Source organism: Aethalodelphis obliquidens, unplaced genomic scaffold (assembly GCF_003676395.1).
Source record: "Aethalodelphis obliquidens isolate GAN/ISIS:26980383/991018 unplaced genomic scaffold, ASM367639v1 scaffold10, whole genome shotgun sequence".
NCBI classification, from domain to species: Eukaryota; Metazoa; Chordata; class Mammalia; order Artiodactyla; family Delphinidae; genus Aethalodelphis; species Aethalodelphis obliquidens.
Window position 1 is genome coordinate 38145115 of NW_020837954.1, and position 14289 is coordinate 38159403.

General features: G+C 59.0%; 2 protein-coding genes across 16 annotated transcripts in view; one reads left to right on the forward strand and one right to left on the reverse strand.

Annotated features, from left to right (window-relative positions):
• Positions 1-8061, forward strand: part of PLEKHG3 (pleckstrin homology and RhoGEF domain containing G3) — a 42506-nt gene extending 34445 nt beyond the window's left edge. For 6 of the 15 annotated variants that reach the window (XM_027111492.1, XM_027111493.1, XM_027111491.1 and 3 more), the window contains 7 exons: positions 158-247; positions 700-738; positions 1179-1198; positions 1652-1972; positions 2648-2761; positions 4871-6263; positions 6681-8061. In XM_027111492.1, the coding sequence (XP_026967293.1) occupies positions 158-247; positions 700-738; positions 1179-1198; positions 1652-1972; positions 2648-2761; positions 4871-6263; positions 6681-7450 (2747 nt within the window). In that variant the 3' untranslated portion in view covers positions 7451-8061. The remainder of the gene's footprint in view (positions 1-157; positions 248-699; positions 739-1178; positions 1199-1651; positions 1973-2647; positions 2762-4870; positions 6264-6680) is intronic. The other 9 variants (XM_027111489.1, XM_027111490.1, XM_027111495.1 and 6 more) reach the window with 7 other exon arrangements.
• A 4699-nt stretch (positions 8062-12760) lies between these two features.
• SPTB (spectrin beta, erythrocytic) overlaps positions 12761-14289 on the reverse strand; it is a 121499-nt gene continuing 119970 nt past the window's right edge. The window contains exons 33-35 of the mRNA XM_027111483.1: positions 13383-13556; positions 13087-13129; positions 12761-12943 (exon numbers count right to left, since the gene is read on the reverse strand). Coding sequence (XP_026967284.1) covers positions 12776-12943; positions 13087-13129; positions 13383-13556 — 385 coding nt within the window. The 3' untranslated portion in view covers positions 12761-12775. The remainder of the gene's footprint in view (positions 12944-13086; positions 13130-13382; positions 13557-14289) is intronic.

A 14289-nucleotide genomic window follows, 5' to 3' on the forward strand; every position in this document is an offset into this window, starting at 1 on the left:
ATGCCAGTTCGTCAAGGGCAATATGGGCTAAGGGCAAGGTTCTGTAGACAGGTTCCTTGAGACATGCCTCCCTATCTCAGGTCTGTCCCCAGAAAAGGTGGGTTGCGAGGTGCTGACACCATCAGCCTAATGGATGTGTTTTGTATTCTGTCCTCAGAGCCTGGTCAGCTCCTGTACAACCGGGCAACACTCCCCAGCAGGCAGCGAGGCTTCACGGTGCCAGGCCTTAAGGGCCATAGAAAGTCGGGTGCGACCTCTGCTTTCCGGCTGGGGTGCTGTGAAGGGGCTTGGCGTTGGGTGTAGCTAAGGCGCTGATGTGCTCCGTGCAGGGAAGGAAGGTGGGGCTTGCGGTGGAGCCAGGGCCCTCAAGAGAGGCTCGTCATTCTGAAGGGGGCAGCAGGGGGCTGTGGCCCCGGAGCTGAGGGCCCCGGGCTGTGTGCTAACGCAAGGATGGGGGCGGGGCTGCTTCTTGGCTGTGGGTCACAGCAGAGTCCCCAGGCGGGTGGGGGCAGTGGCCCGGGCCCTGTCTCCCTGTGGGCTGGTCGCGAGGGCAGCCTCCTTCAGGCCCTCGGGCTGTGGGGGGCCCCGCTGGAGTGGACTTTGAGCTGATGATGGGTGTGTGGCGCTGTGAGCGTGGGACCAGGGCCAGGCCGGGCTGCCTCAGGCCTGCTCTGACTGCCCGTTCGCTTTCCTCTCCAGAGCCATCCAGACATCTGCTCAGGCAACACAGCGAGAAAGGTGAGTGAGTGAGGGGTGGACAGGCACCACCCCCTTTAAGGTGCGCTCTAGGGCAGGGGTGAGAGGGTGAAGCTGGCGACCAGCAGGGTGTGGGCATCGCGGACAGTTCAGAGGGGATTCTGCCTCGTTCTGCCCTGGAAGTGGGCCTCACCCCTTGCTGTCCGGGCTCCCCCTGCACACCTTGCACCCTGTCTCTCTGCCCTTGGGTGACAGCAGGAGCGAGTGACCGTGCCATTCTGCACCCCCGGCTCCCGGTCTGTCAGTGATTCCTTTGAAAGCCCGGGAGACCTGGTGAAGGTTCTGGGAGCAGAGCCCCTGACGCGCTCTCGCTCGGGGGCTCTGGGCCTCAGGCCTCTGTGAGGGGGCTCTTTCTCCGGGTTACTGATCTCCGCTCCCCCTCCCCCTCGCCGCTGTGCCGGGACCTGGTGGTGGCGGAGCAGTCAGAGCAGCAGGAATGAAGGTAAGACCAGGGGCACACGGGACAGCCTTGGGGGACAGCCCAGGTCAGCCCCCATCATCTTCCTTCACTCAACAAACACCTGTCGAGCACCTACTGTGCGCCAGGCTCTGTCATGAGGGTCACGGAGATGAATAAGCCGTGGCCCTTGCCCAGGGGACCCTTCTGTACCCTTTTCCTGGAGTGGCACCCTGGTGGTGGCCGGCCCGGCCGGGATCCTCTCATTTTGCCCTCTCCCTGGGGCAGGCAGGCCTCTCTGGATCCTGAGTTCCTGAGCAGACCCCAGTCCCAGCTTCCTACCTCGAGAACCCCCTGCTTCACGTGGGAGCCTAGTGGAGACCGGGGTGGGGGGGTCTAGATGTGGCTTTCTCTGTGAAGCCTCCCCAGCCCCAGCTGCTGCAGGAGGAGGGGGGCTGCCCCGAGGCCTGTCACGAGGGGGCCTTGTGCTCTGAACAGCATGCGGGCAGTGTTGGCATGCTCCTGGACTTTGAACAGCCCCCCTGTGCTCGGGGCCTGCAGTCGGAGGCTGAAGGGGCTGCCCGGGAGGAGGAGGAGGAGGAAGAACAGGCCTTTCAGGTGTCCCTGGAGGACCTGGCAGGGCATGAAGGCCGCGAGCAGGGGGCTGGGCCAGAGCCCCCAGGCGAGGAGGAGGAGGAGGAGGAGGAGGAGAGCCTGGCGGTGGCGGAGCAGGTAGCCGACTTTGCCAGCTCCCTGCTGGCCGCCCTCCACTGCTGGCACTATCGGGCCAACGCTTTACTTTTCTCCCGGGGCGCTATGGTGAGGTGTCTCTTCGATCTCCCCCTCCTCCTTGCATGCCCCCTGGCACGCGCATGCCCGTCCAAGAGTCCCCTCCCCTGCCCTTCTCATCCCTCCGTCCTTGTTCCTTCCTTCCTGCCATCAGCACTTCTTAACACCTTGCTCACTGTCACGCCCTGGTGAGCCCCTGGCATTCGTTGTTCCAGCACTGGGTGCTAACCAGCATGCTACTCAATGGGCATGACTAATGGGGCGCGGTGGGGGGAGGGGGAGAGGCCAGCACACAGGGAGCCGCATGCCTGGCAGGGATTTCTTTTTTTTTTTTTTTTGGCGGTACGCAGGCCTCTCACTGCTGTGGCCTCTCCCGTTGCGGAGCACAGGCTCCGGACGCGCAGGCTCCGCGGCCATGGCTCACGGGCCCAGCTGCTCCGCGGCATGTGGGATCTTCCCGGACCGGGGCATGAACCCGTGTCCCCTGCATCGGCAGGCAGACTCCCAACCACTGCGCCACCAGGGAAGCCCCTGGCAGGGATTTCTGAGTCCCCAGACCTGGCAGTTCAGGCTGACTCTGGAATGGCTCAGGTCCAACACAGCCCAGCCCCTTTGGGGCTCAGGAGATGCTGCCAGGGTTGGGATGCAGGAGGGACCAGCTCCCCGTTGTCCTGGGAGCTGACGACTACCCTCTGCTTGCTGCAGGGGAAGGGGCACAGGGAGCCCGAAGACCCCAAGAGCTGCCGAAGGCCCAGCAGCCGATCTCCAACCACCGCTGAGAAGTGCCTGAGCTTTGAGTCTGTGTCTTCCCTGCCGGAGGTGAGGGGCCAGCAGGCGGGAGGGGGATAGTGCAGAGGCGCCTGAGCCCAGATCTCCAGCTCTGCAGATGGGGCTTTCAGGCATGGGCTGTCCCGTTGGGCCCACAGGGACAGGGAATCCCACTCCCTAGGACTCTCGGGCCCTCAGGAAGCCTGTCTGGCCTGTGGGCATGCGGCTTGGTGACCGACAGCCTCTTACTCTGAATTAGAAAAGGTGCCTCTTCCTTTGGGCAGATGCAGTCTCTGGCCAAGGGGCACAGTTATTGGAAGTGACCAGATTATAGGTCCCCTTGGCCAGGCCTCCTTGCATAGAGCATAAAGCTCTGCCCTGCTAGTGTGCCAGACACTTAAATCATGCCTGTCCCACCTGGCAAAGGAGTAAGGTGTCGATATCTACTGGGCACCTCCTACGTGCCTGATGTTTTGTTTCTTCCTTCTGTTTCCTGAGCCAGCTCTACCAGGGAGAACAAGACTCAGGTTAGGTTGACGTGCCTGGCATTGCGCAGCTTCTAAGGGACAGAGCTCAGATTAGACTTGGGTCTGTGACCCAGAAGCCTGCACCCTTTTTTCCCGCCACCCCACGCTATCTGGGGGTTATGTGGAATGGAGTTCTTTGCTCTCGCAGAGTTCCAAGGAAAAGTTCATGAGGCTTAGACGCCGGGGTGGGCCTCACAGCCAGGACATTGAGAAGCCTGGGTGACATTGGAAAAGAGTTCAGAATGGTGCTGTCCGGTGACAATAGAATGTGAGCCTCGTGTAATTTTATTTATTTATAAATTATTTATTTATTTTAAAAATTTATTTATTTATTTTGGCTGCGTTGGGTCTTCGTTGCTGCGTGCGGGCTTTCTCTAGTTGTGGCGAGCAGGGGCTACTCTTCGTTGCGGTGCGTGGGCCTCTCATAGCGGTGGCTTCTCTTGTTGCAGAGCACGGGCTCTAGGTACGCAGGCTTCAGTAGTTGTGGCTCCCGGGCTCTAGAGCGCAGGCTCAGTAGTTGTGGCCCACGGGCTTAGTTGCCCCGCAGCATGTGGGATCTTCCTGGACCAGGGCTGGAACCCATGTTCCCTGCATTGGCAGGCAGATTCCTAACCACTGCGCCACCAGGGAAGTCCCCTCATAGGTAATTTTAAATATTCTAATAGTCACATTAAAGAATTATTTAACCCAGTTTTTCCAAACTACTATCATGTCAACATGTAGTGTGTTAAAAAGCTGTTAATGAGGTATGCTGCGCTTTTTTGGTATGAGGTTTTTGCAGCGTGGACCGGCTACATTTCAGTTGCTCAGGAGTCACGTGTGGCTGGCAGCCATTGTGTTGGACATTACAGACCTGGCTCCTGGGTCCCACTGTGCAGGTTCTAGACTAGAACGATTGGAATCGGGTCTGATTCCTCGGGCTATAGCGTGTTATCCTGTGTTCTCCTTAAAGATTCCTCTGGAAAGCTGCCTGTACTGGCTGGTTTTATGATTCAGATGACCTTCAAGGTGATCAAGAGAGAGCTGCCAACTTTGCTTCCTTCCTTGCCATCCGCTGCGCACATGCAGAGTCCTGCATGGGGGCGGAGGCTGGCTGGCAGGAGCCACATCCCCGTCTTTACCCTCTGACAGGATTCCAGCACGTGGTCCTACTGCCCTCTGGATCCTGATCCACACGGGAGACCCTGGCCCCTCAGGGAAGTTGTTTAGGCCTGGGTTTCAACCCGGAACAACCCCCATGTGGGGAGCTACTGGGGCTTCAGGGAGCCGCCTCCCCTCAGGCAGGGGAGTCCTGGTGCCGTGGCTCTGGCCCCACGCTGCACGTTCCCACCGTGTCCGTGTGCTTTCCAGGCAGGCCGCCACTGAGAGGTGCCACCGCGTCACCCCATCTGCGTTCCTAGAATTTTTCTCGGGTTTGAGAATGTGGGCCCAGCACCCCAGCTGCAGGGTGACTAAGGGACATCCTCTCCCTAAGGACCTGCTGCCCACTCCTGAGTCATGCTCATTCTGATGGCCTGCAGTCCTAAACCGCAGCCCCTCTCACTAGGCTTTGAGCAGGCTGTGCTGTCCCCACATCCCCCCGGCTCACATGACGGAGGTTTTTGGCTCATATGAGCTCTTTGTGCTCTCCCAGGTTGAGCCAGACCCTGAGTCTGGGACAGAGCAGGAGGAGTCTGCTGCCATGGAAGGTCCCAGGACCGAGGAGATGCCCTCAGACACAGAGGCTCCAGAAGTCCTAGAAATGCAGCTTGACACCCACCAGCTGCTGCTGGGACTGGACCCCCCGGGTGACGTGGTGGACTTCATGGTGGCCGACAGCACCGAGGACCCTAAGGTCCTGAGCAGTGAGGACGAGGAGGAGGAGGTGGGGGCCGCCCACGAACCCGAGAGCCTCCTGCCTCCCTCTGTGCTGGACCAGGCCAGCGTCATCGCCGAGCGGTTCGTCAGCAGCTTCTCTCGGCGGAGCAGCCTGGCGCTGGAGGACGGCAAGGCCAGCGGCTTTGGGACCCCGAGGCTGACCAGCCGGAGCAGCAGTGTGGTCAGCCTAGAGGACAGTGAGAAGGGCCTGGCCCGACGTGGGAGCACCACAGACCCCCTGGGCTTTCAGCTCCCTCCAGAAGCGGACATCAGTGTGGGGGTGGCCGCAGAGAGTGACCCTTCTGTCAGCGGGACAGAGACCCAGAGCCCAGGCTGCCCAGCGGAGCCAGACAGGCCTTCCTGCACGAAGGAATCGAAGCTTTCTTCCCGAGACCGGCTGTTGTTGGACAAAATCAAGAGCTACTATGAAAGTGCAGAGCACCACGACGCAGGCTTCAGTGTCCGGCGCCGGGAGAGCCTCTCCTTCATCCCCAAAGGACTGGTGAGAAACTCAGTCTCCAGAATCAACAGCCTTCCCAGGCCAGACCCGGAGCCAGTGGCTCCGCTGGGGCATAAGAGACAGGTGGGTTCGCGGGCAGCCTCGTGGGCCCTCTTTGACTACCCAGGACCAGGCCAGGCTCATGCTGGGGACCCAGCTCCCATCACAGATGCTGAGTTCCGCCCGTCTTCGGAAATTGTGAAGATCTGGGAGGAAGTGGAGTCTCCTGAGGGCAGCCCTGGGAAGGGACCAGGCCAAGGCCAGGCCAATAGCTTTGACCTGCATGAGCCCCTCTTCATCCTGGAGGAGCGTGAGCTGGGGGCCATCACTGAGGAGTCGGCTGCTGCCTCGCCGGAGCGTGCCTCCCCCACTGAGCCTCCCAGCCCGGCCCACCTGGCCCGGGAGCTGAAGGAGCTGGTGAAGGAGCTGAGCAGCGGCACCCAGGGGGAGCTGGTGACCCCACTACACCCCCGCATCCTGCAGCTCTCCCATGTGATGGACAGCCACGTGAGCGAGCAAGTCAAGAGCAGGGTCTACCAGCTGGCTCGCCAGTACAGCCTCCGGATCAAGAGCAAGTCGGCGACGGCCAGGCCACCGCAGCCGTGGGAAAAGGTGGCTGCCACCACCCCCTACCTGCAGCCGGAGGCTGGAGCACCATCTGCTGGCAGAGGTATGAAGGGGGTGGGGCGGAGGGCCCTGCCTGCAAGCCTGGGATGGAAGCACCTTTTAGGAGCCAGCTGGATTCTGGGAAAGTGACCCCCTAAAGGACCTCTACCAAAAAGAGGGCTGGGGCGAGTCCTGGAGCGGGTCTAACGCTCAAGGCCAAGCTCCTCCTGTGGAGCAGAGGGCCTGTGGCCATGGGCCTCTGTTTTCCAGGAGAGCAGAAGCTCTCGTCTGTTCCTTTGACCCCCTGACCCCACCCCACCCCCTTTTCTTCATTCTTCCCATTTCCCTTTGGTAAGGGCGCCGTGGATGGTCAGTGAGGTTTCTCTCCCATCACACGCAAACCCCCAGCAACCAGCCTCGCCTGGAAGGGGAGTTGAGGTCAGTCCAGAGCCCTCATGTCCTCTTGCTCCCTCCTGCACAGGGGTTCAGGCGGCTCGCTGTCTCCTCACAGGTAAGAGGAAACCGGTGCTGTCTCTCTTCAACCACGAGCAGCCCACGGCCCAGGAACACAGCCCACCCAAGTCCGGCTCTGCCAGGGAGGTATCGCCACGGCGTTTCTCCTTCAGCTCCTTGGCCACCAGCCCGAGGACCACCTCGCCTGGGGCCTGGCACATCCCCCGAAGCCCCCTCAGCCCCTTGGACACCGAGACTTTCAACTGGCCCGACGTCCGAGAGCTCTGCTCCAAATATGCCTCCCAGGACGAGGCGCTCCAGGCCAAGGGCAGCCGGCCGCGCAACCTGCCCGTCAACCGGAGCCACTCGCTGCCGGAGAACATGATGCAGCCGCAGCCGCCCCTGTCGGGGAAGGTGGGCCGCTGCTGCAGCCTGAACGCCAGGAGGGCTCCGGCAGGCCCAGGGGTCGCCCAGCCTCAGCCTCTGGCGGGGTCATCCCCAAGTGCGCCGGACGGAGGGGAGGCCCTGTACGTCACCGCAGACCTCACACTGGAGGACAGCCGGCGGATGGTCATCATGGAGAAGGGGCCCCTGTCCGGCCCCAACGCGGGACTGGAGGCAGCCAGCGGGCAGGGACCGAGCTCACCAGCAGCCCAGGCGGGGCAGGGCCCGGCGTTCCAGGAGTGTGCAGAGTATCGGCCTAAAGAAGAGGGTCCCAGGGACCTGGCGGACCCAAGCCAGCAGGGCAGAGTGAGGAGCCTGCGGGAGAAATTCCAGGCCTTGAACTCCACAGGTTGACACTGAGTCCTGGGGGAGGGAGCAGCTGTGCCGAGGGACGGGGAAGAACGGTGGCATCCTCGCTCACAGCCTGGGGCCCTCAGAAAGGCTGCCCCTGGGAGAGCGCCCTGGGGCACCGGGCAAGGGCCTGTCGCCTGCCGTGGGCGCGCCAGTGACTCGCGAGCCCCTTTGCCCTCCGAGGCCAGTGTGGCCGCTTCCCTTGTATATAGTTCTTCTCTAGTAAGAGGCCAGATAGTTAAGCTCATCTCTTCCCAGGGAGAGCGAGCCCTGCTCAGGCCTCCAGTGTTGCCTGGCCGCTGCCAGACTGAGGGCCGCTCCGGGGGACACACAGGAGTGTGGCCTGGGGAGGCTTTGTTCTTTAACTGTGCCTTTTCTTAGGATCCGGGCAGGAATGAGGCCCATAATTTATTGCTTTCTACCCTGTGGTATGTTGGTGTGCTCGCGCGTGTGTGTGTGAGTGTGTGTTCTGTTGTTGATTTCCCTCCTGGGAAGAATGTCGTGGACTCTGTTCAGGTACTTCTGTGGGTTGTCTCGCTGGCCCCGTGGTTGTCACTAATGTACACACATTTTGTTATTTGCCAATGGTGTAGTAACCACTGCTGACCAACCAACCTGTTGAGTGGTCTCCTTACTGGTGTCTGGCCGGGCTGGGGAGAGGCGATCGTGCCCAGGCCTGTCTCAGGGGAAGCGGGACGTGGGCGTGTTGCTTCCACAGGTGCTCACCAAGCACAAGGCCCCAGGTGCTGGCGGGAGAGGCTGGGGCAAGAGGATGTGTGGGAGGGGACTTGTTCTGCTGCTTCTGTTCCCACGGGCTTCTGTCTACCCACAGCCTGGCGTCCTGTCTGGGGTAAGGTCAGGGGGCACCGTGCCAGCCTTTAGCTCTTTTCCCCAGGTGCCAAAGTTGGACTGAAAGGGGTGGGGTGGGGGTGGAACAATTTTCTAACAGGCAGGTATTTCCACATCTGGTGCCTTTTATTCTTCTCTCCCTTGCTAGTTCCCAGGAGACATCCTAGGGGGCAAGGATTCTCAACTTGGAGCCTAGAAATATCTTAAGTGGCTGGCAGTATTGGGTGAGGGGTACAGATGCATTTTTTCTGGAATGGAGCCTCATTCTTCATCTTATTCTCAAAAGTGTCTTTGATTCAAAAGGCGTAGGTATGCCCCCTACTTCTGACTGGGTTTTCTGCCTTTTTTTCCCTTGGTGGACCAGCCTTGTTTCACCCTGTTTCTTCTGGCTGGGGCCTGGGAGGAGTGGGGCTGCAGGGCCAGGTGGTAGAGCTGTCTTGCAGGTCTTCTGACCTAGGAGGACGGACTCAGCCTGAAGATGGGTCTGCTGAGTCTAATGAGGTCAAGGGAATATCAGAGGCAAGTGGAGGCCTTTCCTGAGCAGAAGCAGAGCAGGGCTGGCCCATGTCCTGCCAGCTGGTCACAATGGTCTGTGGGTACTTGCACAGCCGCTGAGAGAGCTGCTTCTACTAGACAAGTCTCTGACTGTGGTGAGTAGCCACACACTAGGGTGAGAGTCAGGAGATCCAGCCCTGCGTTTAACTAGCCGGGTCACCTCAACTCATGCTTTTTCCTCCTCTGTAAATTAAACAAGATGGATGAGTTGTTGCTTCTCAAACCCTCTGACTCACACTCTTCAGGAGGTGAGGCCTAGGGAGTAGTCGTCAGCACCTTCCCCAGGTGATCCTTACACAGCCCTCTAAGTTATACCTGGGAACCCTGGACCAGCTCAGTGGTTCTTACTGGCTGCCCACTGGAATCATCAGGGGAGGGTACTTTTTGAAAAATGCTGATGTCTAGGTTTCACCCACCCAGACCAATTGAAACTGCGCCTCCGGAGATGAACCCCAGGTGTGTGGATTCTGATTTTCAGACCTCTGTCCTGAGCTCCATGGGGAAAGGCCTGCAGCAGGCCCTCAAGCTTTTCTCAGGGTCTCAAGTGAAGCACAGAACCTAGGTGCCAGCAGAGTTGTTCCCATAAGACTCCAAGGACGGGTCAGGGTCTGGCTGTGCCTCTTGTCTCCACGGCGGTCCTGTGTTCACAGATTCTGCCTTGCTCAATCCACCAGCCCCCTTTGGTCCAGTTCAAAGGGAAATAGGTGAGTCAAATAAGAAACGGAAATACGGAGCATCATTGATTTATTAGAAAAACTAGTAAATGGGTTTTCTCTGGTTGGTGGAAGCACATTTGAGCAGGTGGAGGACAAGGCCCAGCCGGCCCCAGGACCAGCCCCAGATTGCGTGGTCTGTGCCCAGCAGGGTGGCAGTCCTCTGCAGCCACCTCCTCCCTTGCATCCTCCCTGAGCTTACTTGTCCAAGGGACCGAGCCATGGGGTCCTCTGGATCTCTGCCCCCTCCTACTGAAGGGAGGAGGGCGATCCAGGGCCAGCCTCGGGGACTCTCTTTGCTCTCCGATAGGCAGGAAGAAGGAGTGGGGTGGCGGGGAAGCCGAGCCCTCCCCCCCCCGCCCGCCCCCGCCCCAGACCTCCTGTTATGGGTGCTAGTGGAGGGGAGGAAGCTCGAGGACCCTCCTTACCTCCCTCAGCCACAGTCAGTTGAGGCCAGGGGACAAAGGGGAAGGAGAGAGGGAAGGAGGATCACCTGACCATGCCCAGAAGGAGCTTCCTCTAAACTGCCCTGGGGAGGAATCCTGGTTTGCTGGTGTAGACTGGAGCTGTTTGGGGATACTGTTAAAGAAAAGAACTACAGGGCTTCCCTGGTGGCGCAGTGGTTGAGAGTCCGCCTGCCGATGCAGGGGACACGGGTTCGTGCCCCGGTCCGGGAAGATCCCACCCACATGCCGCGGAGCGGCTGGGCCCGTGAGCCATGGCCGCTGAGCCTGCGCGTCCAGAGCCTGTGCTCCGCAACGGGAGAGGCCACAACGGTGAGAGGCCCGCGTACCGCAAAAAAAAAAAAAGAACTACAAAATAGAAAATGTAAGGAGGGAAAAAAGAAACCTTGCCAGGGCACCAGGAGCTTAGCCCCCCATGTGGCACAGAGTCCCAGAGCTGGGCCCCTGCAGTCTTAGTCGGTGAGTTGCATGTCTCGGGGCCTGTGTGATGTGGGGGGAGGGATGCATGGGGAGCTGGCAGTAGATGGTGGGTCACGTGCAGCCGGCTGCTGCCCTTGCCCAGTCTGGGGGCCCAGGGGTGGTGAAATCCTAGCTTTTCCTCAAGGCCCTTTCATTCTTGGGACTGTGGAGTTGCTTGCTGAAATTCTTCACTTCAGGTGCTGCTTTGGCACACGTGGAGGGGAGAGGGTGGCCCCTCGTCTCTTGGCGCCCTGAAGACTGGCCCATGGGAACAGTTGAGGGAGACTCTTGCCGCTATCTGCCCTGGAGCAGAACATGCCCTCAGATGCACCAGAGGCCTTCTTTATTGCCAGGTGAGTGTCATCACCTCACTGCCTCCTGCCTTGGTTTCCCTAGGTATAGAAGGAGGCTGGTGGGTGGTATAGATTAGGTCCCCTGTGGATGCACAGAGGGCCATAGGGTTAGGTGCATAGAGGCCCAATGAAGACCCTGGCTCCAGAGGTGGGACCACCTGTCAGGCTCCAGCAGAGAACGTCCCTCCTGTGGTTCTCGTCTGCTGAAATCGCCTTCCCTTGACATGGTGGTATTGATCTCGGGCACTAAGGGCTCCTGGGAAGACCTAGTGACTCCGGATGCCTATGCCTGTGATTTCTGCCTGAAATTCACCCGCTTCCGGGGGATCATCTCAGTGTGTCTAAGGCTCCTTCCCATGGGGAAGGTGATGGAAACAGCAACTGCTGGCCCCAGGGACCTTTCTGGTCTACCCAAGGGAGATGCCTGCTGCCTGCAACTCAACCCCTCTTTTGGACCTAACCCCAGTTAAGATGCTGGGCTGGAGCTGTATTGCTTTCAGAGAGTGGCGGAGAAAAATCCCTGTGGAACTAGTGGTCTCTTCCGTCTGGAAGTCTGACCTCAGCAGCACAGGGAAAGCTATCCCTGGGGATAGAGGTTGCAGGGCCCCTTTTGTCTGTGCTTGGGATTGTGGGGTAGATACCCATGTGGCCCCCTGACTCAAGGCCAGGACCTTCCAGAGGAGCTAAGCAAGGGTGCCCGCCACACCTTAATGGCTTTGGCCTCAGCATTTGTCCCAGCCATCTGGGGTTGTTAACGTGGGTCGTAATAAATACCCAGGTGTGGCCACATTTGCCACCCCGGGGTGACGGGTCATGAAATTTGCTGTCGGTCCAGCCAGCACGCTCAGGTGGTACCAGCTGCAGACGGAACACACGGGGTATTTGGCTTTGGGATATCTACTCCAGGCATTGTGGTGTCCATCCTGTGCCTGGGGCCCTGTGCTGTCTCCCGTAAGGGCCCTGGGTCCGAGTGGGATGCTGCTGGGAGTGCAGGAGGACCCCAGGGTGGAGAGGCAGCGCCTTAGGCAGTGTGGAGACCTGTCTACCTCCTTCTGGGCTGAGCCCTAAACGGCAACTGTAGTTTTAAAAGAGGGCTGGCTTGAGAGCTTCCTGGTCCTCCCTGCCACCATCGGGGGTGGCAGCAAGGGGTGCCGGAGGCCGCGGGAGCCCCTTTGCACTTAGGACCCATCGATCTTGCAGGATGCCTCCCACTTTCGGTGGGAGGAAGAGCGAGGAGGGGATGCAGTGGCCCCTGAGGTGAGAGTCCCCATTCTGAGGAAGCCCAGCGGGGAGGAAGCCGTCGTGTCCCGTCAGTCCCCAGTAGCCCCTGGCCCAGAGCTACCTGAAGCCTCCTTCCTCACGCCCCTCAGGGGCAGGTCGGGCATTTCCGGGGTCCTCTTCCCTTTCCCTTTCCCTGGCTGCGACTTAGCAGGAGGTGACCCCAAGCCAGACTTGCTTTGGGAGTGGGCAGCGTCTGAGGAACCCCATCAGCCTTCTTCTCCAGCTTATGTTTGAGGGGGGGACGGGCTGGCGCCCCTCAGCCCGGGAGGGGGGCGGGGAGAGGAGGGCGTGGGCCTCGAAAACCGTCTCCTGACCCCAGCCCTGGAGGCCCCGAGGGCCGGAGGAGCTGGGAGCTCCTTCCCTGGAGCCCGCGCTCGCCGTGTGCGGGGCGCCGGGGCTGCGGGCAGAGGGCGCGGAGGCAGGCGTGGGCCGGGCCGGGCCGGGCGGTGGCGCGAAGGCAGCTATTGCAGTGCAGCGGGGCCCGGGGCCTGGGGCCCGGGGCCTGGGGCCCGGCCGGCGACTCGGGGCAGGCAGGCGGCAGGCAGCGGCGGCCAGGCCGTGGGCAGCAGGAAGACCCGGCCGAGGAGGGAAGCGCTCGTCCCCGCTCGTCGCTAGTCCCGACGCACTGGCTTCACCCGCGGGGTGCCCGAGAGGCTACTTCTTTTTGGGGAAGAAGCTGAATCTCTTCTCCTTGTCTTTCTTGCCGAGGCTGGCGTCGGGGCCGGTGATGGAGGGTAGGGGCAGGCTCTGTGCCTTGACACGGATGCTCTGGGACTCGTTGATGGCGGTGCTCACGCCCTGCAGCCAGGACAGCATCTCCTCCTACAGGGCAGGAGGGTCAGGGCCCCGCAAAGGACGGGGTGCCTCTAGGACAACCCCTCCTGAGTGAGCAGGTCAAGTGGCATGCGTCCCTTCCACCTGCCCCTTTGTTGGTGGGGGTCTGGGCTAGGCAGCCCTGCACTTACCTCATCCTTGCCGTGGAAAAGCCACTCGCTGCCATTGCTCAGCCTAGGAGGACAGAGGGTTTCCTGCGTGGCCACCTCTGTATCTGATCCCCCAGCCCCCCTGAGCTTTCCCGTGACCAGAACCCTGTCAGGCAGCACAGCACCTTCTGAGAGAGGCAAAAATCAGGACCACCAGCCTCTGATTTGAAAAATCCCTGAAGGGCAGCTCAGGTCTGAAGCTGGTCCCAAAGAGTGGACCCCTGTCCAGCCACTTATTGCCAAACCAGGGAAGGGGTAGTGGACAGGCGGGGCCTCACCTCAGCTTGAAGACGTGCTTCTTCTTCTTGTAGCTGGCAGCAATCTCACAGATGGCATGTCTCAGGGCCAGGGGCTCCTCCCCATGGTAGGGCACCCCCAGGGCCAGGTTCTTGGCATCCTTGTAGAAAGTCAGCTCGCTATTCCTGAGCACACAGTACAGGTTGTTCCAGGACCTGTGAGGGTACAGAGAGGCAGGTCACCTACAGTCCTGATACGGCATCTCTATAATCAGTTCCCATAGCTTTACCATTTTTCTGAATTATACCAATTTTACCCTGATCAATAGTAATACATTTTACTGTTTAAAAAACTGCAAATAAAAATCATCTGCACATAATTCCACTACCAAAAGTTAACTATTGTTAACATTTGATGTATTTCCTTCTAGTCTTTTTTCTGTTCACATATATAGCTAAAATTGGATTATACTGTATATTCAATTTTATGTCCTGCTTTTAAGTTTAACACTATATCATGAGTATTTCCCCATCCTCAAATATTTGAATTCTCAAATATTTCTTGAAAATAATTTTGAATAGTTATATGGTATCCTATCACATATATAAATAATCCCTTTATTGATGGACCTTTTAACACTGGAAATTTTATCCACGATTTAAATAGCAGTATGATAAACATCCTTGCCTGTAACTCTGATCTTACCTTGAGATATATTTTTAGAAGTAGAATTATTGAGTCTAAGACCAATAGTATAAACAACTTTTCAAAGCATTTCCATAGCCACCAGCATATTTGAGTCTCACTACAGAACTGTAACGTGAACAGAGCAGGGTTTTGTTTTGCTGGTAGTGATATTTTTGTTTTGTTGATGATATATGCCTGGTATACTGTACTAGCACTTATTTTTTTTTTTTTTTTTGGTACGTGGGCCTCTCACTGTTGTGG